The sequence below is a fragment of the Alligator sinensis genome, unplaced genomic scaffold (genome assembly GCF_000455745.1).
Source record: "Alligator sinensis unplaced genomic scaffold, ASM45574v1 scaffold907_1, whole genome shotgun sequence".
Classification (NCBI taxonomy): Eukaryota; Metazoa; Chordata; order Crocodylia; family Alligatoridae; genus Alligator; species Alligator sinensis.
Window position 1 is genome coordinate 2,066,906 of NW_005841925.1, and position 21,586 is coordinate 2,088,491.

The 21,586-nt window shown below is 41.1% G+C and overlaps 1 protein-coding gene across 5 annotated transcripts in view; it reads left to right on the top strand.

The window, feature by feature from the left end:
- KMT5B (lysine methyltransferase 5B) overlaps window positions 1-10,608 on the top strand; it is a 48,019-nt gene extending 37,411 nt beyond the window's left edge. For 4 of the 5 annotated variants that reach the window (XM_025198582.1, XM_025198583.1, XM_025198584.1 and 1 more), the window contains 6 exons: window positions 813-979; window positions 1,715-1,734; window positions 1,848-1,984; window positions 5,727-5,743; window positions 5,791-5,970; window positions 7,320-10,608. In XM_025198582.1, the coding sequence (XP_025054367.1) occupies window positions 813-979; window positions 1,715-1,734; window positions 1,848-1,984; window positions 5,727-5,743; window positions 5,791-5,970; window positions 7,320-8,788 (1,990 nt within the window). In that variant the 3' untranslated portion in view covers window positions 8,789-10,608. The remainder of the gene's footprint in view (window positions 1-812; window positions 980-1,714; window positions 1,735-1,847; window positions 1,985-5,726; window positions 5,744-5,790; window positions 5,971-7,319) is intronic. The other variant, XM_006019189.3, reaches the window with a different exon arrangement.
- Window positions 10,609-21,586: the final 10,978 nt, after the last annotated feature.

A 21,586-nucleotide genomic window follows, 5' to 3' on the forward strand; every position in this document is an offset into this window, starting at 1 on the left:
TATGTCCAAAATAGTGTAGTGGGTTCAGTGCCTCCTTCCTTTAACCTGACAAGGGATCTTTTCCCATAACTCTACTCCATGCTTTGACACCAGAACCTTTCCTGCAGTAGCCTGAAGCCATCTCCTCTCAACTGCACACACGTGTGTTCAGAATAACAGGCACATAAGTTTACACACACACACACACACACACACACACACACACACACACACACACACACACACACACACACACACACAGCTTTGTGCATGTAAAATATTCTGAGGATCTAAAATAAGATGCCCTTGCTCAACAAGGCACTTAAATCTCCGCCTGTTCAGCAACAGCTAAGCACCTTGTTAGGTGTTTATGAGTGTACCCTTTTAAATGTGAACTAAAATACATACAGCTTAAGTACATGCAGAGAAAGTTCCAAAATTAACAGAATGCGTGGTTATCTTTTAAACATTACGGGTTTACTAATATATTTTTAAATGCTTTATTGTGATTTCAGTGGTAGGGCTTGAATTGAAAACTCCCAGCTTTTGTCAGGCAAAAGCTGACCTTATTAATGTGTAAATCAGTGTAAGGGAGCAACTTCCGTAGGAGGCGCACAGGCACCTTGGCTAAGCTCTTCGACAAAAGTTTGTTCTATCTTAAATAATTACAGTTTTAATTTTTAATGCCGTTAGTGCTTTCTATTAGCTGATTTAAGACTTTAAGTTCTTTTAGCATTTCTCATTGTGCAGAAATTTTAGTTTTGGTAAGAAAGCTGTTTACTTGCAATATTTTGTCACTTTTAGAATACTTATCTTTATCTTTTAACATTTAGGAAGCGAAATGACAAGATAGAATTATTAGTGGGCTGTATTGCCGAACTGTCAGAAATGGAAGAGAACATGTTGCTCCGACATGGAGAAAATGACTTCAGCGTCATGTATTCTACACGGAAAAACTGTGCTCAACTATGGCTTGGTCCTGCTGCATTTATCAACCATGGTAAGTAACAAGACTTAAAAAGCATCAGGTAATAGAAGCAGTTCTGTTTAAAATCCTCTTGCATGTAAGGGATGCCTCAAAGTAGCAATGTTGCTTAGATTCATTCTGAATTTTGTATCTTTAATATAATTAGCATGGTCTGAAGTACAGTATTGGTTTTAGGGCCTAAATCTTGGTTAGTTTCCAGTTCAGAGCTGCTGGGCTGTGCACTGGGAAGCTAATTAGAAGCTGTGAGGAGGGCTGTCTTCTCCTTTCAAACACGGACAAGAAAATGATCTGAGAATCAGTAAAACAGCAGATTTGGGCCCTACCACATGACCCTTGTACAAAAATTTCCCCTGGCCTGAACTGTAGCCTGTAAGGAGCATTGTTCCTAGGTGAACGACTTGCCGTCTTCCTTGCTCATTGCTTAGACAGACAAACTTCACTGATTCTGTTGAGTTTTGTACCTACAGGGGAAAAAGCAAGACTTTCCTTGGCTGGTCATTTTTTAAAGGAAAAATAATTGAATGTGTAACAGAAACAAAACTGAGAAGCTGAAATTTGTTAAAATGATTCAAGATGCCCACTCTTGATGCAGAAAATTTCTTGTTTAATATAATGCCCTTGAGTATTTTAGTTGCGATTCTAGCAGCTATTGAAGTCGGAGTGAAACCTTACTTTAGATATCTATAACTATTCATGTTTCAGGTCTTATCAACAGTTAATTGACTTTATCTTTTGGACCTTTTTCAGATTGCAGACCTAACTGTAAGGTAAGCATTAAAAAAAAACAACCCACACATAAAGAATACCCTCCCCACCAAAATGTCAACTTGTTTTATACACAAATGCTTGCTAACATTAGTGATTACTACTTTTGTTCCAGTTTGTATCAACTGGCCGTGATACAGCATGTGTGAAAGCTCTAAGAGATATTGAACCTGGAGAAGAAATCTCTTGTTACTATGGGGATGGCTTTTTTGGAGAGAATAATGAATACTGCGAATGTTACACATGTGAAAGGTTTGTGCTATTGAAAGACGTGGTATATTGGATGATGATGATGTGATATATTGCAAAGCTGAAGGTTCACTGCCTTTGGCTGTCCAAGAATTGTAGATAACATCATAATAATAATCGTATTTTTTCTTACATTTTTTTTTTAAGGATTTTAAAAATGGTCTATATTTTGCTAAGTTAAAACAATGTAGACATCAGGACTTTATGAAATACAAAGATTTGCAGGGGTGAGGGGGGGCAAAGAATGGTAAAAACACCTGGCCATCTAAGGCTCCACAGCTCAGCTGTGAACTTTGTTGCCTTCATTTCCAAAGAAATCATTGGTCTGATTCCTACCCATCCCCCACAGTGTTCCCTCTCTTCCATCGACTGATCTTTCTTGTTCATGTGTCCCTCTTCAGTGAAAACAGGAGGAATAGTTCTCACAGTCTTTATAGTTGTTAGAATTTGTGCATTTTAGACACAGATGGCTGCTGTTCTGGACAGTACTGGCTTAGTCTTGTCATTTTGCAGTAATGGGGGCAAATTCATCCATACTTTTCCTAGTGAGATGTTTCACTGCCTCAACCTAGAAAATTTCACAATTTCTCATGTCTTTATTCCAGGGAATTTTTGTTTTGAAGTACCTATTCTCAACATAAGCATATAGCTCTCATCCCTTCCTGGGGGCACCATCCAGGTATTATCATTGGGTCCTCTGTAGCGTTTTCAGAAACGCAAAGATTCTGTTCTTGTTGCGCTAGCTGTAAGGGAAGAAAGTTGCTAAAAATAAAATAGTCCGTTACTCATTTAAGAAGTGGTTTAGTGCCACTTGCTTAAATAGTTTAAGAATTTTATCTTCTTTTTATGAGATGTTGTCATTATGCAATTCAAGAGAAACACTGCTTGTTTGTGACGCTGACAATTTTGCCATACTGTTGTTACCCAAGCTGGTGTTATGTGGGTAGGCCACTTTGAAGGAAGAGGGAATTTACATAAACATGACTTGTGGATGATCCATTAGCAAAAATGTGTTTACTTCCTTGTAGCTAAAACGTACAGTAAATGCACAGACAGCAGAATTAGCTCGTATTATCTGTTCCTTCCAACACTGACATCCAAGCTGGTGGAGATTGCTGTATAAGAAAGGGAGGACCAGTTTCCTTACCTATAACTCTTGTCATGCTACTGGCATCCCTTGTCTTAGTACAGACTCTTCATTTATAGCCAAGCATTTTTGATGATAACTGAAGATCTTTAAACCTAAGAAGTTTTAGGTTCCCATCCTCAGTGTGTTAATACTTTTATACAATTTTAGCTTTTCGAAGTCATCTTCCATGGTCACCCAGGGGATGCTGCAACAGGTTTCAGAGGAAGTTTAAAGTTAAAATACAGATGGCTTGAACTGCTCACTTGCTTCTGTTTCTAAAATAGTTCTGATAAATGAGACCAACATAGGTCTTGTTTTGAGAAACAAAGTATGCAGCCAGGCTAACTTCCCCTTTGTATGCCAGCAGAATTAAGTCTTAGGAAGGCATATGTACATTTGTAGCTTCCAGGGTTAATTTTTCAAAACTAAAATAATAGATTTTTAAAAGCTTCTTTTTGACCATACTATTGGAAAGACCATAATGATCTCTCTAAGCCAACTAAAATCTTTACTTATGTGCATGTACAAACATATACATGCTATTATGTGTATTTCTCCATGTGTATTTGCAAGAAGAAACACCATATTTGGGGGGGGGGAGGGAGGGTGTGTACATTTTATTAGATAGCATGTGTGTCATTTTTCTTTATGCTCTTGTTATATTTAGGAAACCAGTTATATTATTAGTTGTGCTGTGTGAATCCGTTTTAAGCTAATACTTAATTTTCAAAATGGTGACTATGAAGTTCTAAAAGATTAAAGGTTTGAAAAGGCTGGGGAAATTTGGCTTCCTTCTCAGCTTTTTGCGAAGTAGCGATCAAGTTGGTTTAGGCAAACAACCTAAGACATTACAAAATGCATCTGAACTGAGGTGTAGTTTATCAATAGCTCTTAATTGGCTGTGCTTCATCCCTTTACTCTCCTGTCTGGTTAAGAATGGAGCTGTAGTCAGTCATCTTTTAATTCTGTATGTTAGCAGAAAATGGAACTAGTCTCTGCTCTGTCCCCTCTTTGCTGGTTAGAGGAAATCAAGCTCCAGGAAGAAGAGGCCCCCAGGTGTTTTCAAAAGTAGGGAATACAGATACTTGTAATTTTTGAGGCACAATTCCTCCCTGAGGTAGAGCCAGTTATCCTTTCTTCTAGGTACAGCCTGATACCTCCATCTGGCTCCCAATGATTTGCAGAACTTAAAACTAAAAAAAAAGCCACTACATAATTCATATCAAACTACTACTTGTTAATTTTCAGGGAAGGTTAGGTTGGCATGCTGGTGGTCAGCAGTGCAGTGTATGAGAGGTTTTATATTGGTCTTATCTCTCTTCCACTCTAACTGTATGTTTCAAGGATTTTTTTTCCTTTAGTACACTAGAACCTCAAGCAGGTTGTCCTTTTTACTTTGAAAACCAACCCCTCTGAGCAATTAAAGGTAGCAGGAATCTGTCTTCCACTGCACAAATAGTCGTGGTGACTTAGAACTGAAAAGAGAAAAGGAAGTCTTAAGACCTGATAAATCTTCATCTGTTTCCACTTCCCCTGGGGAAGGAAAGAAATGCTGGCCCATGAGTATGGGGTTGATAATAAATTAGTTAAACCTTTATCAGCCAAAGAAAAGTATGCATGTAAAGGGGTAGTTATACCATTATGTCTACTTTGGCTGTTGCTATTTAATGTAGAGGTAGACAGGGTGGAGCAAATGCACTTGTTGTTAGACAGGCAGGGTTCTTTGAGTAGATGTGATATCTTTTATTAGGCCAACTGAGTAGTTGGAAAAAACTTCTTAGCAAGCTTTTGGGCGCAGTCACCCTTCAGGCATAGGGAGTTTCTGTTTGCTAAGAACTTTTTTCCAACTACTCAGTTGGTTTAATAAAAGATACCACATCTACTCAAAGAACCTTGCCTGCCTGTGCCCTTAGACCAACACTGCTAAACCAAAAACCCAGAAATTGGTGTTAGCAGCTCTTACAATGAGGCAAATGTGGGAAGAAATAATGGTTAATTTCCTGTTGAAGTCTTAAGCAACAGAATTCATATCAGATGTCCTTTGAAGTACTGTACTGAATTTTCATTCCATGCAAATTGAATTATGAAAATAATACTAAAATGAGAGGCAAGAATTTTTGTAGGTGATATCTTTTTATTGGACCTTCTGCATGATTGGGATAGCCTTAGACAAGCTTTTGAATATAGTGCTGCCTCCTTCAAGTCTGAGAGGAGGAAAAAAAACATGCAGTTGCTTCAATAGAAGATGCTACCTGCAAAAATTCCTCATTTATTGGACCATAAAAGTTGCAACTTTATTCCAACACTCCCACACCAAGACAAATTTATTTGAGCTCATCCCCTGTTTACAGAAGAGGGGAAAGTAATTGCAAAAGACAAGAATCAATTTCAAGTAATTCGGGAACAGTTTTCTCTATCCCTAATTAGAAATGAAATATGCATTTAAATCCCCTACCTTATCAATACCTGAACTGCCTGCAAAATCTTAAACTTAAGGTAATACAATTGTTTTAAGAAGGTTGTCTGAATATAGCTATGGTTGTAATGATGTATATACTGTCAAACAACTGTCCGATTATACTGAGAATTGTTGATATGTGCTGTTCTCTTTTATAGACGTGGAACTGGTGCTTTAAAAGCAAGAGTGGCCCTGCCAGCACCTACTCCTGTGATCAATAGCTTAAATCAAGAGTGGGCCTGCCAGCACCTACTCCTGTGATCAATAGCAAATATGGACTGAGAGAAACAGATAAACGTTTAAACAGGCTTAAAAAGTTGGGTGACAGCAGCAAAAACTCAGACAGCCAATCTGTCGGCTCTAACACTGATGCAGATACCACTCAGGAAAAAGCTAATGCAAGTAAGCAAGGGGAAGCTGTTTTTATGGGGTTTGTTTTCATGAGAAAATTATCTTTAAACATGTGTAATGTTGATGAGGCTCGCATTGAACAGCCCACAACTTATTATTTCATCCAAGAAACTGTAAGTTCAGTTTTTTTCCTAAAAACAAAAAATACAGAAACAATGAAAGGAAAGAAATAAAGAAAAACATGCCTTGTATTGCATGTTTTCCATATGAATCCTGTTTCCAAGCAGTACCAACAAAATGTCTCAATTGGGGTGGGTGTACATGTTTTGAAATTTTGAGTAAACGTATAAAAATACAATTTAGGAAATAAGAGTTATTCCTAAACAAGAAACTTCAGGGAGGTAAAGGAATTGATGTTGTATAGGAAAAATGGGATTCAGATAAACTTGATATATGTTAAATAAGGAAGTTGTTGTTTTCTTTAGACAGTTGTTCAACAAGTGGGCATTTATATTCCTTGCTATTGTCAGTAAGGTGAAAGTTGATCAGTTCAGTTATAGTCCGAAATGAATGTTGACAGCTGGTCGTCTTAAAAGAAATTCAAAGGGATTTTTATTCAGTGACTGACTGTGGGCTTTGTAGTCATGCATCTTTGAGATATCTACCTTTTTCTTTTAAGGCAAGACATAAATGACTCTAATTATGTTTGCCTTGTCAAGGCAGACTTCAAACTGCTTAATGCACTAGGTTTCTCTAGCTTCTATTTGCTGCTGTGATTTCATGCTGGCACTATTTCCATTCCCTATGTTTTAAAAAAGAAAAAAAAGCCAAAATGCAAAGGAAAAGCAGGAAATGTGCTAACTTAAAAAACAGCTCTGCAGCCCACCATCAAAGTGGTTTAGAAATGTGGCTCTCCTTGGGCAGATTAGCTTCCCTATGCACTCTTCTGTGTAAGGGACACAGTGTGGCACTTGACAAGGAGAGCAGGAGCCAAACCATTAGAAGAAAAAATAGTCTCATCCCCTTCCCTAGCATAAATGTGGCAGAAGACCAGAGCTCTGATTCTCAACTGTGCTTGAAAAATGTACAGCAGAATTTGAGGATGAGGTGGAAAGGTTGCTGCATGCAAATTACCAAGAAACAAGCTTTAAGTGTAGGCTCTCCAAAACTTGAAGTTTAAATGTAATTTTGGGCACTGTTAGGCAGTAACATATGGGCCAGAGTTGTGAGCTAGCAGTTTTTTTTCCATTTGATTAAAAATCATAATGTAACACAGTGCAAAAATAAGACTTCTGCAAATTTCCATGAAAAGCAAGATCATAAAGATGGTTGAAGTACCTGGTGAAAAGCCAGGTTAAATTAACATGTCTTAACAACTTTTTTTTTTTTTTTTTTAACAGCTAACCGAAAATCTTCAATTGGTGTAAAAAAGAACAGCAAGAGTAGAGCATTAACAAGACAGTCTATGTCCAGAATTCCAGCTTCATCAAATTCTACCTCATCTAAACTAACTCATATAAATAATTCCAGGGTACCAAAGAGACTGAAAAAGCCTGCAAAGCCTTTACTTTCAAAAATAAAGTTGAGAAATCAGTGTAAAAGGCCAGAGCAAAAGAATGCCTCAAGAAAACTCGAAATGGGAAACTTGGTTCTCAAAGAGCCTAAAGTAGTTCTATATAAAAACTTACCCATTAGAAAGGATAAAGAAACTGAGGGACCAGTAAAAGTTGCAGTCTCTAGTGGATGTTTAACAAGGCATGCAGCAAGAGAATATAAACTAAATTCTGTGAAAGGTGCTCATGAGCATGGTGAAATATCACCTTGCACATATATAACCAGGAGGTCAATGAGAACAAGGATGAATTTGAAGGAGACCTCTGACCTACAGCTTGAACCAAATATGTTGGATGGCTATAAAAATAACTTGACTGGGACACGATCAGATAGTTTAGAGCAGCACTCTCACATGATTCATGAAAATGACCTGGCTCATGGAACATCACATAAAGGGGAGGGGAGGTGCCAGAAAACTGATGTGGGAATATCCAAAAAGAAATCGCGACAAGGAAAACTTCTGAAATCCTCTACAAAAATAGAAGAAACTGATCTTACATACAGTACACCTGGCAAAGATGAAGTACCAGATTTGATCAGTTCTCATCCAGAACCTGGAGAGAGGAGTAATGTAGTGGACATGCCTGTTGGCTATAAAGACTGTATTTCTGGGTCTGGTGGGTGCTCTGTTACATCTGACAATTTTAAAGCAAAGGATGGCTTTAGAACTGCAAAAAGTAAAAAGAAAAGACGAATCACTAGGTATGATGCACAATTAATCCTTGAAAATAGCTCTGGGATTCCCAAACTGACTCTTCGTAGGCGCCATGATAGCAGCAGCAAGGCAAATGACCAAGAAAATGATGGGATGAATTCTTCAAAGATAAGCATCAAATTAAGTAAAGACCATGAAAAAGATAATAATTTATATGTAGCAAAGCTAAATAATGGATTTAACTCAGGATCAGGCAATAGTTCAACAAAATTAAAGATACAGCTAAAACGAGAGGATGAGAACCGAGGGGCATACTCTGAGGACCTTCATGAAAATGGCATGTGTTGTAGTGATACACTCTCTCTCTTGGGGTCAAGAATGGAAGTGGATGATTATGGTCAATATGAGGAGGAAACAGCAGATGAATCTTCCTCAGAAGAGGATGACGAAGATGAGGATGACTATGATGATGAATTTGAAGATGATTTTATTCCTCTTCCTCCAGCTAAGCGTTTAAGGCTCATAGTTGGCAAGGATTCAATAGACATTGACATTTCTTCCAGAAGGAGAGAAGATCAGTCATTGAGGCTAAATGCATAAGCTTACAGGTCTTAAATTGACCAGGATGTCCATTTTTAAACAACAAAAAATAATTCCATTCAATTATTCCTCAACTGAAGAACTTTCTGAAAATTTTAGTGGCAGCACTTCTTTATTGTTTAGTCACTTATCAACATAATATTGTAGAAAGTGTACAGCATACTGACTCTTCTTAAGTCTGATTTGTGCAGATTTTTATTGTACTTTTTAATAGCCTTCTTATGTGCAATTCTGAGTTAGAGTAAGAGGTAATGCTCTGTTGTAAAATAAAGGCTCAAGCAAAATTTAAAGAGTGACATCAAAACTTTCCATGCAGGACAATGAGAACACAATAATGTGGCTACACAATTGTTTTTAACCTGTTAAGAGCATTTGTTTGCTCTTACAATATCTGACTAAACAATAATTTAAAAAAAATCATAGTAGCAGCATATTAAGGTTTTCTAGTATATGTTAATATCACCAGCAATGATCTACAGCTATTCAATTTATTTGCTAGATGTTTTTTCCCCTCTTGGAGTTTGTCAGTTTTAACACTGTATGCTGTCCCAGACGTACTGTTTGTGGCCTTTGTTATAGTAGCAAACCGTTGGTTGGAAGTCAAATTGATTTCTTTAAAAAAACAAAAAACAAAAAAAAAATTAAAAGGTGTTGACAGTTTGCTGACTTTCTAGTACATTATATGTACCAGGGTAGCAGTATGCAGAATACAAGTTTGGATATGGTGTATTTATTGCTTGTTATGTAAATTAAACACCTTGTATTTAACACTTTTCAATACTTTTAGATAAAATTGTTCTTTGCAAGAATGATTGGTGCTTATTTTTTCAAGAATTTGCTGTGAAACAATGTGATTACAACAGGCAACATTTATCCAATGAACTGCAGCTATCCTGAATTGGTTCTACATAGTTTTCTGTTGCACTTGTAAAATGCTACAAGGAATTTAAAGAAATCTATTCACTTTAACTTATGATAGTTTTATGAAATTAAAAAAAAATTCTAAGTCACAGCTTTTGTTCTGTGGTAACCTATAAAAATGTTTGTCTTTTGAGATCCAGTGTAAAGGACTGAAAAAATATGTATATGTTGTAAATATTTGTGTGTTGTGAGAAATTTTGTCATAAGAAATTGAGATAACTTACCAGAAGGGTTTTTAAGTTTAGAAATACATTCATGCCAATAAAATAGGAAATTATAAACCTAGTTTTAAACTCTGCATCGGTGGGAGTTTTTTGCTTTTATTTAGTTGTATATTCAGGATTTCAGAGTCTGCAGGACATGTTCAACAACAAAGCATCGTCAGTGAAGAGCTTCAGGACTGGTTTGTTTTTGCTTTAATAAACATGCTAGGGACAGGAATAGGTTGGAAATAATGTTTTTATTTTACTTTATTTATTAAAGATAGCAGATAAGCCACCTATTTTAACAGGCAGGTCTCTTCTCAGTTTACATGGCAAATTTCTCTGTGAAATTATTGTACACAGAATATGCAAATTTTTATTTACATCATGGATGAACTTTCAGAAAAGTGGCTTTCTCATCTAGAGACACCAAGTGAAAATCAGAATAAATTAACAAGTATGTGTAATCCATGTAGCAGAACTGGACTGGGTAACTTTTTAGTATTTGTACACAGCAGTATTGGCCCAGAGGAGCCAAGCACTGGGACTACAGGATGGCTGCAGATAACATGTTGGACTGTTAGTGAAATTGGATAGGAAGATTTGCATGGTAGGTGACAATTCTGTACCTGGTTTTAGCCATTTCTTGCCTTCATGAAAATTATAAAGCTTTCTCAGGATAACCCTTCAAAATTAGGTTGGAGTTCTTTGTCAAAACATTTTTTTAAAAACACAAAAAAAGCTGTAAGATCTCTTTCTGTTTTGTTTCCCCTTCTTTATTGTCAGTGGAACATTGAACAGGCCCAGAGAGAAAACGCTCTCAAATAGGGCTAGAAGGCAAAAGTGTACACATCCCTCCTTGCCATGTTTTAAAATGTCCACACTCCATTAAAAAGATACTACACTGAAAGTTCAACTAAGTGAAATAGGTACTAAAATCATGGATGAGGGAATGCCTATGTTAGGCTCTGCTGTTTGGTTAGGTCCTGCCTTCATTGTTGAAGAGAATGGGGATCTTTGTTCTAAACTGCATAGTAGGGGTGTGCGAAATGGGCCATATTGGAGTTGGATCCGGCCCGAATTGGGGACAGTGATTCGAGTCGTTGATTCGGATCGCTGTCCCCATTCAATTCGGCCGAATCCAAATCTGAAGATTGGATGCTGATTTGGAGAAGCAGCGATTCAGCCATAGACACAACTTTAAATGTTTTTTCTACATACCTTGAAGTACCAGGTATGGCTCATGAATGCTGCGATGCTGAGGCAGATAGAGCGTCCCACAGGACTGCAGGCCCCCCCCCTCCCACTCAGCGGCGAACCTGGAAGTGGACCAGAACTACTTCTGGTCCACTTCTGGGTCCGCTGCCGAGCATGCCAGGTGCACACGCACTCACTCTCTCTCCCCCTCCCCCGGCGATTGGCTGCGGGGGACCCCGGGTGCCCCCCGAAACCCAGGAGGCACCAGTTGCCAAGCCAGGAGGGTGCGGGGGGGGGCCCCCTGCCTGCTCCCTGGTGGACCCAGAAGTGGACTGGAAGTGCTTCTGGTCCACTTCCAGGTGTGCTGGGAACCCCCCCACACTCTTGTAGGATGCTCCATCCGCCCCAGCATCACGGCATTCTCGAGCTGCCTGGTACCTTGAGGTATGTAGAAAGACACAATTTTAAATGTTTTATGTCCAAGTTGTTGGATCTCTCTGAATCAATTTGGAGGATTCCGATTCAATTCTGAGAGATTAAAGGGTCTCCTGATTTGGTTTAGATTTAGAGATTCAGCCACCGAATCAAGCCGAATCTTCGCCATATCAAATCAGTGACCAAAGCTTTGCATAGCCCTACTGCATAGTAAACCCCGTAACAAGTGTGCTTCCATGTCTTTGACTGAAGTGTTAAGTGCAGTAAACTATATACCGGGTCAGCAACTCCCGGCACGTGTGCTGGGCATGGCACACCACTGCCAGCCCAAACTCCAAGCACCTGCTGCCAGCCATCGAGCCCAGGCTGCTCCCAGCAGGTGGCTGGGAGGCTGCAAGCAGACGGGGCTCCTTGGGCTGGCTGCAGCTGGGAAGCTGCAAACAGCTGCTCCAGCCTCCGCATGTCGGCACTCCAGCACTTTCCAAGGTAGACATGGTTTTTTCGGCACTCCAGCCAAAAAATAATGCCTACCCATGCTATATATGATTTTACAAGTGATCATATTTAAAAAGGTAGCCACTTCAGCAGAATGCATTTACTTCTAATTTCCTTTTGCAGGTGTGACCTGTCCTCGTAGTATCCACAAAAAAATTTGGCACTGAAATTAGGCATTCTCTGTGCCAGCATTTGGTTCACTACCTCATGGCAGCCTTTGGAGCCTGTAGTGTGATATCAGCACTTTTGTCTGAGAACTCAGAGAACTTCAGTCCCCATAGTTCATCTTGTAATGTACTCTTTTGCCTAGTTTTCATTTCTGCTCTTTTGCTATCAGCGATATAGAGGGCTCTTTTCTTCTTCAGAGACAGGATAATTACTGTGAAAAAGCACAACTACCAACATGGCAGTTGCCCATACAAAAATAAACAAATATCAGAAGTGGAGAACATAGGCAGCAAATGAAGCTGGTCAGCAGTCACAGTTATCATTACCAACAGCACATGGGAGTAATGGTTCTGAGGCTGTGAAATGAGTTCCAAGTAGTAGGATCAGATTGTGGTGCAAATGTTGGATGGTGACCAATGCATTCAGATCCTTTAGATGTGGGTCTCTTCCCTAAAGTTTGAATGCTGAACTTGCTCCATAGAGACCCCAGAATGAGAGCTGTTTTACCAGTGCACAAAAATAAGTAACCAAAGCTCTGTGTTGCTTATCAGTTGGTGAATGCTCCCTATTAGGTATGCCAAGGGCACTATGTTTTGCTGCACAGGATTGTGATGGTGTACACTGCCTAGTAATTATCATATTTAATGTATATAGATTACTGGACAATGGAAAATGGGAGGGACCAGAGGATTCTGATCCCCACTTTCCCCCGAGTAGATAAAAGGAAGGATGCAGTTAAACTTGCATTGCTGGCTCACCGTTGCTGGCATTATTAGTGTTCAGGGATGGTATATGTTGCTTGTATAATGCGAGTTATTGACAAGCCGCAGGCAGGAACAGCTTTTCCTAGACTGACATGTTGACGTAGTTGGGTTGTAGCGTTCACTGTGATTCTCAGATCTAATCTAGCCTTCGCTTTCCTGGAGATTTGAAGTTGGGGCACCTGAGTTTTTCAGCAAGGAAAAATTTAACTATCCTTTGAGCAGGTGCAGGATAGCTGTGGACTAGACTTTTGCTAGCTTAAAAAAACTGATAGAAATAGGGGTTTTTAGATGACACAGGCAGAGCCTACTCAAAATATTCTTGTTGCTGCGTATTCTGTGTTTTTGCGTAACATCTGTGAGGCCAAAAGGGGAATCTTGCTGTTGCCACATAAGAGGTGGACAGGTTCTCTGGGGTGCTTTTTGAGCAGCCTGTCACAAGGCCAAATAGCAGCACCCATCAAAGTGCTGTGTGGGGTAAGGAAATCTTTAACAGGGCACTTTAATGGTTTGTGGTGGGCAGATAGCCACTGCACTGGCAACATAAAATAATGCTGTCTGGTTTATAAATTATTTTGGATGAGAGAAGCTATTTATTTTGGGAATGCTGTATCCCTGAATTTAAGACAAAATTGTAGGTTTTGCTTAAGGATAGCGTAGTGTCTAAACTATAGTGTCTTGGACAAACTACTGGGGAGAAGTATAAGAACATTGCTTGGGCATGCAGAGATGAAATTGGGGAAGGCCAAGATGAAATGGGAGTTGCATCTAGCAAGGGATGTGAAGGCTGACAAAAACAGTTTCTACAAATGTGTCAGCAACAAGAGGAACCTCGGGGGAATGTGTGGGTCCCTTATTGAATGAGGGAGGCAACTTACTGACAGATGATGTAGAAAAGCCTGAAGAACTCAATGTTTTCTTCACTGGCAAGGTCAGCTAACCAGAATACTGCACCTGGCAGTGCACTGTGGGAAGGAGGCAAGCACCTGACAGTGGCGAAAGAACAGGTTTGGAACCATTTAAAAAAGCTGGACATGTACAAGTCCATGGGGCTGGACATGCATCCGAGTGTGCTGAGTTGGCTGATGTGATTTGCAGAGCCACTGGCCATTATCTTTGAAAATTCGTGGTGATTGGGAGAGGTCCTGGACAATTGGAAAAGGGCAAATATAGTGCCCATCTTTAAGAAAAGGAAGGAAGAGGATCCAGGGAACTACAGACCAGTCAGCCTCGCCTCAGTCCCTGGAGAAGGAGGTGATTAGGAACAGTCAGCATGGACTCACCAAGGGCAAGTCATGCCTGACCAACCTGATTGCCTTCTATGATGAGATGATGGGTTCTGTGGATATGGGGAGAGCAGTAGATGTGATATACCTTGACTTTAGCAAGGCTTTTCATATGGTTTCCCACAACATTCTCTCAAGCAAGCTAAGGAAGTACGGGCTGGATGAATGAGCTGTATGATGGATAGAAAACTGGATGGATCATCGGGCTCACACTATAGTAGTCAATGGCTTGATGTCTACCTGGTAGCCGATATCAAGTGGAGTACCCCAGGGGTCAGTTCTGGAGTTGGTTCTGTTCAATATCTTCATAAACAGTCTGGAAGATGGGATGGAGTGCACCCTCACCAAGTTTGTAGATGACACTAAGCTGTGGTGGAGTGGTAGATACACTGGAGGGTAGAGCTAGGATTCTGAGACATCTTGACATATTGGAGGATTGGACCAAAAGACATCTCATGAAGTTCAACAAGGACAAGTGCAAAGTCCTGCACTTAGGATGGAACTACCTTATGCACCGGTACAGGCTGGGAGCTGACTGGCTGGGCAGCAGCTCTGCAGAAAAGGACCTGGGGGTTAGAGCAGACAATAAGTTGAATATGAGCCATAGCGTGCCCTTGTTGCCAAGAAGGCTAATGGCATACTGGGCTGTATTGGTAGGTATATTGTCAGCAGGTCAACAGGAGTGATTATTCCCCTCTAGCCAACACTGGTGAGGCCACTTCTGGAGTACTGTGTTCAGTTTTGCCCGCCCCTCCCCCTCCCCGAAAGGATGTGGACAAATTGGAGAGAGTCCAGCGGTGGGTAACAAATATGGGTAGAGGGCTGGGGAACATGACTTCTGAGGAGAGACTGAGGGAACTGGGCTTATTTAGTCTGCAGAAGAGAAGATTGAGAGGATTTACTAGCAGCCTTTGACTACCTAAGAGGATGGAGCCAGACTGTTTTCAGAGGTGGCAGATGACGAGGAACAATGATCTCAAATTGCAGCAAAGGTAGTTTAGGTTAGATATAAGGAAAAACCTTGCCAAGAGAGTAGTAAAGCATTGGAACAGGCTACCCAGAGCTTGTGAACTCCTCATCCTTAGAGATTTTTAAGCTCTGTAAAGCCAGGTCTTTACCTAGAATGATATAGTTGAGGATAGTCTTGTTCTGAGCAGGTGGTTGGACTAGATGATCTGATGTCCCTTCCAACCCCAATATTCTATTATTCTATATACTTACGAAGAGTAGTGATACTGGCTGCCACATTACTTGAGCATATACCAAGACCCCAAAAATGCATCTGTTCAAGAAGTCTTGCGGTCTCTCTGGGACATGCGGAGTTGCTCTTCACAGCAGTGGTCCCTGCTGCTGAGGTCCTTTCACAGTGGCATGGGAAGGTGCTCTTTGTGCAAGAGAAGCAAGGCTGCTCTACCTAGAACTGTTCAAGTTGAGAATCAAATATTACTTATTTGAAAAGTTCTGTCAAGTTTTTTCCAGAGGACAAGAATACTTTTGGGCCAAGATAAACCAGCAGCACTGGAAGCTGCCAAGGACTGATTGCCAGATAGTTCTGTGTAGCTGTTTGAGCCAAGTGTATGCTGTCTTCTACCTTTTCCATTATTCCAACCACAGCAGACAAGTAAAGTGTAATGGTCTAGAAAACCTGCAGTGCATTTACAATAATTCTTCTTGCAAGGACTTCCTTTATTTTCGGTGTTTTAGCAGGCAGGCATTGTCCCTTTAGATAAGCCAGATGTTCAAGTATTAGTTTGCATGTAACTTATAGTAGCTGAAAGCATTTGGGTTTTTTTGGCAATGCTTTGCGTTTTTTTTATTCAGCTGTATTGCCTGCAGAAGTTATTCATCAAATGTGTCAAAGCCATTTGCAAAAGTATGCATTTGGGAATATTTTTGGCTGGCTCCTTTCTGTTCTTGGAGAGTTTTGCTTACTTCAGCAAATGCATATTCTTAAATCTTAAAACAGAATTTCTTTGTTCCCAATCCATGTATGATTGGCTGCCACTTCAATCATGGGGAATGCAAAAACTTTTGGGAGCCTGATAGTGTTTTAAAATGTGCATTAAAGGTAACAGTAAATTACTCCCACCTTACTCTTCTTCTTCAGTGAGTTCTGTTTGTGGTCATCTGAGTCTTAAAAGACTTCTTGAATCTCCACTGCCTTGCTTCTTCTTTTCACACCTCCTTCTCGGTGAACTCTCTTGGACCTTGCAAGTTAGCTACCATCACTGATGGGTTGGTGGTGTGGGTTTCTGCTTATTTTGGCATCAAGCTGCTGGTGAGTGCGGCAAAGCAAGGAAGTCCAGGACTTCTTTCCTGAGCAAGGTGACAGCACAAGATCTGGCTGTTGCTTTGCACAGAGCCATGCCTATGTGCCTACAAAATTGATCTAGCAGGAAAAGAGGTATTTCCAGAATAGGTACTAGATTTTAATGGTGGGATGAGCAGCACTGAATGTCAGGTCATTGGGGACCACTGGGTCTGACTAAAATACTTAAACCAGAAGAGCTGTCTGCTGCAGACAGTAGTACTGCATGACCAAAGGATTGCTTGTCACTGATATTGGTGCTTAAGTATCCATTTGAGTGTTGTGCCAATAGAACATGCCATGAGAGGACTTGTCAATCAGGAACTGGCTTAACTTCACTAGCAAAAAGTTCAGGGGTTTGTTGGCAGGCTTCAATGCTGCGGATAGACCCAGGCAACAATGTGCAGACAGATGGCAGGGGTTTTCTGCTAAAACGTTTAGCGTACTAGCCTAAATCACACGTTACAACTGAATTTCAAGAGTTCTCATTATTTCATCCATTTGCAAATTATTAGTTTGCAAGCTATGTACAAAGCAAATATAAATATAATTTTAAGTTCAGTACTTATAGTATTTCATACAATGTTGTTTGAACTGGAATTATTAAAGTTTTATATTGTGCTGCTTAGAGGTCAGGACTGGTAGATCCAAGTTTGGTTACACTGGAGAAGCCTTTTCTCTTACCCTTCCTGACTTTAATCCCATACTGTTTTCAAAGTTGTCTCTTGATTTATTTTAAATCTATTTTCTTTTTTATTGAATACACAATTCAGCCCAGTTTTCCTTTAAATTAGTAGTAATGCAGTCTCAACCAGATTTATTGCAACTCTAGATTTTAGCTGTATGTTGAAATGAGTGATGTTTTTCTCTTTCCAAAGTAAATTCAGCAATCTTGGATTTGCATGCAAGGGCAACCTTCAGAGCCTTGGGCTGGTTGTTTTTCTTACCTCTATACCTCAACGTGTGACTTTGAGTTTTAGTTTTCTCTTACAGTGAGATTTCTTATTTCTTTCAACAAAGTGACTTGTGTACAAAAAAGCATTTCATTCTGTATCAGCATTGCATTTGCAGTTCTTACTGTATTTGGATATTGGTGTAGCTTGATGCTCCCCTAACAGATGGAATGAAAGGGGCTGCAAAGCTCTTGACTGGTAATGGTGGTATGGATTATTTTGCATTCTTCATTGTCTTTTAATGAGAAAATTACATGTGTAAAACTAAGTGGGGCAGGAGAGGAAACATGCAAACTAGTTAAAAGAATGTAACTAAATCCTTTTAATTGACTGAAATCTTTTTAAGTAAATCCGAGATTGATTTCCCCTTCACTCTGATTCTTTCCGAAAATAGGGAAGGAGATGGGAAAAGCAAAGAACAGGACCTGAGCATGCTGGTAGTGCTCAGTAACAATAATGAAATAACAGAACAGAACAAATCCTGGTGCTGACACTTCACATTCTCCTTGTGGAGGCATTTGGTGCTGAACCCGATGGTGCTGATGGCCATTGACTGTGTCTTGAAACCCCAGCTTCCTTCAAAGTCCAGAAAGAATGGAGCTCTTCCCTACGGACTAAATAGGAAACTAGTCGATAGTATACGATGCAGCAAGATAGATAATATTGTTACGTGCCAAAAAGGAAGGAGAAGGACCCTTCTAGCCTTACAGGCCCTACAAAGTCAGTAGGGCTTCCTGGACAGGCACCAGTGAAGGGCAATGCTAAAGGGTACCCTTTGGCATTGCTCTTCAGTAAACCCAAGGGTCCTTCTTTTTCTTTTACTTCTTTGTTAAGGTTCTTAGCAATTCAGAGGCGTGTTTGTTGGGAAGGAGGGCAGGGGGAGGTAGAGTTAGGTTACGGGGCTTTTTAGGAAGGGAGTGGTAGCCATAGCCTTTTGTAGGAGAATGAGGGCATTGTCCCCCACTGACCTCATTGGTGTAAGGGGCTGTCCCCTGAGATTGAAGCAGGGTCTTAGACATGTGCAGGGTTTGCTTGTGTGGGGGGTTGGGTAGACAGGTGGTGGTTGCAGGCGGGGGTGGGGGGGGGAATTGATGTTCTTGGGTTTTGGGGTGTTGGCTGAGGAGCCTTTTCTGTGGGATGTTTGTTCATTGTAAGCTGCTCTGCGCCTTTTGGATAGAGCAGGATGTCAACCTAATAAACGATAAGTTAATAAATATTCGCATTTCAAGAGTGAATGGAGTACTAAGGTCCTTAATGAAGGAGGGAATCTTTCTACCCAAAAAAAAAAAAATTTCCCTGAAGACGGTGGAAAAAGCTAAACAATTAGAAAAATGCTGAGGTGGTCACTGCAGCCATGCAGTCATCCTGGGTCTCCTCTAAATCACTGAAAATTCATAGCATCGTAGAAAATTAGGGTTGGAAGGGACTGCAGGAGATCATCTCCAACCCCTTGCTCAAAGTAGAACCATCCCCAACTAGATCATCCCAACCAAAGCTTTGTCTAGACGGGTCTTAAAAACCTCCAAGAATGGAGATTCCACCACCTCTCTGGGTAACCTCTTCCAGTGTTTTACTACACTCCTGGTGAGAGAGTTCTTCCTGATATCTAACCTAAACTTCCCTTGCTGCAACTTGAGACCATTGCTCCTTGTTCTGTCATCTGCCACCACTGACAACAGTCTAGCTCCATCCTCTTTCAAACCCCCCTTCGGGTAGTTGAAGGCTGCTATTAAGCCCCCTCTGTCTTCTCTTCTCTTCTCCAGCGCAAATAGGCCTAGTTCCCTCAGCCTCTCCTCAGAAGTCATGTGCCCAGCCCCCCTCACCATTTTTGTTGCCCTCCACTGGACCCTCTCCAATTTGTCCACGTCTTTTCTGTAGTGGGGGGGCCCAAAACTGAACACTGTACTCCAGATGTGGCCTCAGCAGTGCTGAATAGAGGGAAATAATCACTTCCTTTGGCCTGCTGGTAACACTTCTGCCAAGACAGCCCAGCATGCCTTCTTGGCAACAAGGGCACACTGCTGGCTCATATTCGGCTTATTGTCCACTGTAACCCCCAGGTCCTTTTCTGCAGAGCTGCTGCCCAGGCAGTCAGGCCCTGCCTGTACTGGAGCATGGGACTGTTCCATCCTAAGCTCAGGACTCTGCACTTGTCCTTGTTAAACCTCATGAGATTTCTTTTGGCCCAATCCTCCAATTTGTCTAGATCAGTGTTTCTCAACCAGTGGGGTGTGTCCCACTGGTGGGATGTGAAAGTTGTGCAGGTGGGACTTCAACTCATTGCCCAATTTGAAAAAATCAAAGTTGTTTGCACTTCAAATAGATGAATCAACAGCTATCTCGAACAGTACAAAAGTGGGATTTTGTTTTTATCGTGGGGGGGCCAAGGTTTTTTGACAAAATAGTTGGTGGGATGCAAAGTGCAAAAGGTTGAGAACAGCTGGTCTAAGTCACTGCATCCTAACCCTGCCCTCCATTGTATCTACTACTACTCCCCCCAGCTTGATGTCATCTGCAGACTTGCTGAGGGTGCACTCTGTGCCATCTTCCTGGTCATTGATGAAAACATTGAACAAAACTGGTCCCAGGGCTGACCCCTGGGGCAGGGGCTGCCCCCGGGGCCCCCCCCTTTGATCCCGGCTGCCATTGAGCCATTGATTACTACTCTGAGCCCGATGCTCCAGCCAGTTTTCTATCGGCCTTTCAGTCCATTCATCCAGCCTCTACTTCCTTAGTTTGCCTGCGAGAATGTTGTGAGGGACTGTATCAAAAGCCTTGCTGAAATCGAGGTATACCAGATATTCTGGTCTCCTCACAACAACAGAGCCAGCCATCTCATCACAGAAGACAATCAGGTCAGGCATGACTTGCCACTGGTGAATCCATGCTGACTGTTCCTAATCACCTTTTCCGCAAAGTGCTTAGAAATGGATGCCTTGAGGATCTGCTCCATGATTTTTCCAGGGACTGACGTGAGCCTGGCTGGTCTGTAGTTCCCTGGATCCTCCTTTTTCCCTTCCTTAAACATGAGCACTATTTTTGCCCTTTTCCAGTCATCCTGGACCTCTCCTGATCACCATGAGTTTTCAAAGATGACAGCCAGTGGCTCTGCAATCTCATCAGCCAACTCCCTCAGCACCCTTGGGTGCATCCCATCTGGCCCCACAAAATTGTACACGTCCAGCTTTTTTAAATAGTCCTTAACCTGTTCTTTTGCCATTTTTGCCTGTACACCTCCTTCCCAAACTGTGTTGCCTGGTGCAGTAGTCTGGGATCTTTGCCTGTGAAGACTGAGGTGAAAAAGGCATTGAACACTTCAGCCTTTTCTGCATCCTCTGTCATTTAGGTTCCCTCCCCCATTCAGTAAGGGTCCCACACTTTCCCTGATCCTCCTCTTGCTACCGACATACTTGTAGAAACCCTTCTTGTTACTCTTCACATCCCTTGCTAGCTGCAACTCCAAGTGCACTCTGGCCTTCCTGACTTCATCCCTGCATGCCCAAGCAATGCCCTTAATACTCCTCACTAGTTATTTGTCCAAGTTTCCACTTCTTTTAAGATTCCTTTTTTGTGACTTAGTTTACTGAAGAGTTCCCTGCTAAATCATGCTGGTATTCTGCCATACTTGCTAGTCTTGCACATCGAGATGGTATGTTCCTGCACTTTCAGTAGGATTTCTTTAAAGTACAGCCAGCTTTCATGGACTTCTCCCCCCCTCAGATGGGCTTCCCAGGTTATCCTGCCCATGAGTTCCCTGAGTGAGTTGAAGTCTGCTTTTCTGAAGTCCAGGGTCCCTACTCTGCTCCTCTCCATCCTTCCTTTCTTCAGGATCCTGAATTCAATCGTCTCATGGTTGCTGCTGCCCAAGTTGCCGTTCACTACTATATTCCCCACCAAGTCATCCTTGGTTTGTGAGCATTCCTAGCATGTTGTTTTCTCTTGTTTCAGAAGCCTCTTGCACTACTGACTTTTCAGTCGGTGCAACTGGATGGTGACCATTGGTTGGTTCTGGCTCCATATAACAAATACAAAAACCTATGTGGTCATAACAAAGGTCATTAGTAGGAAGAT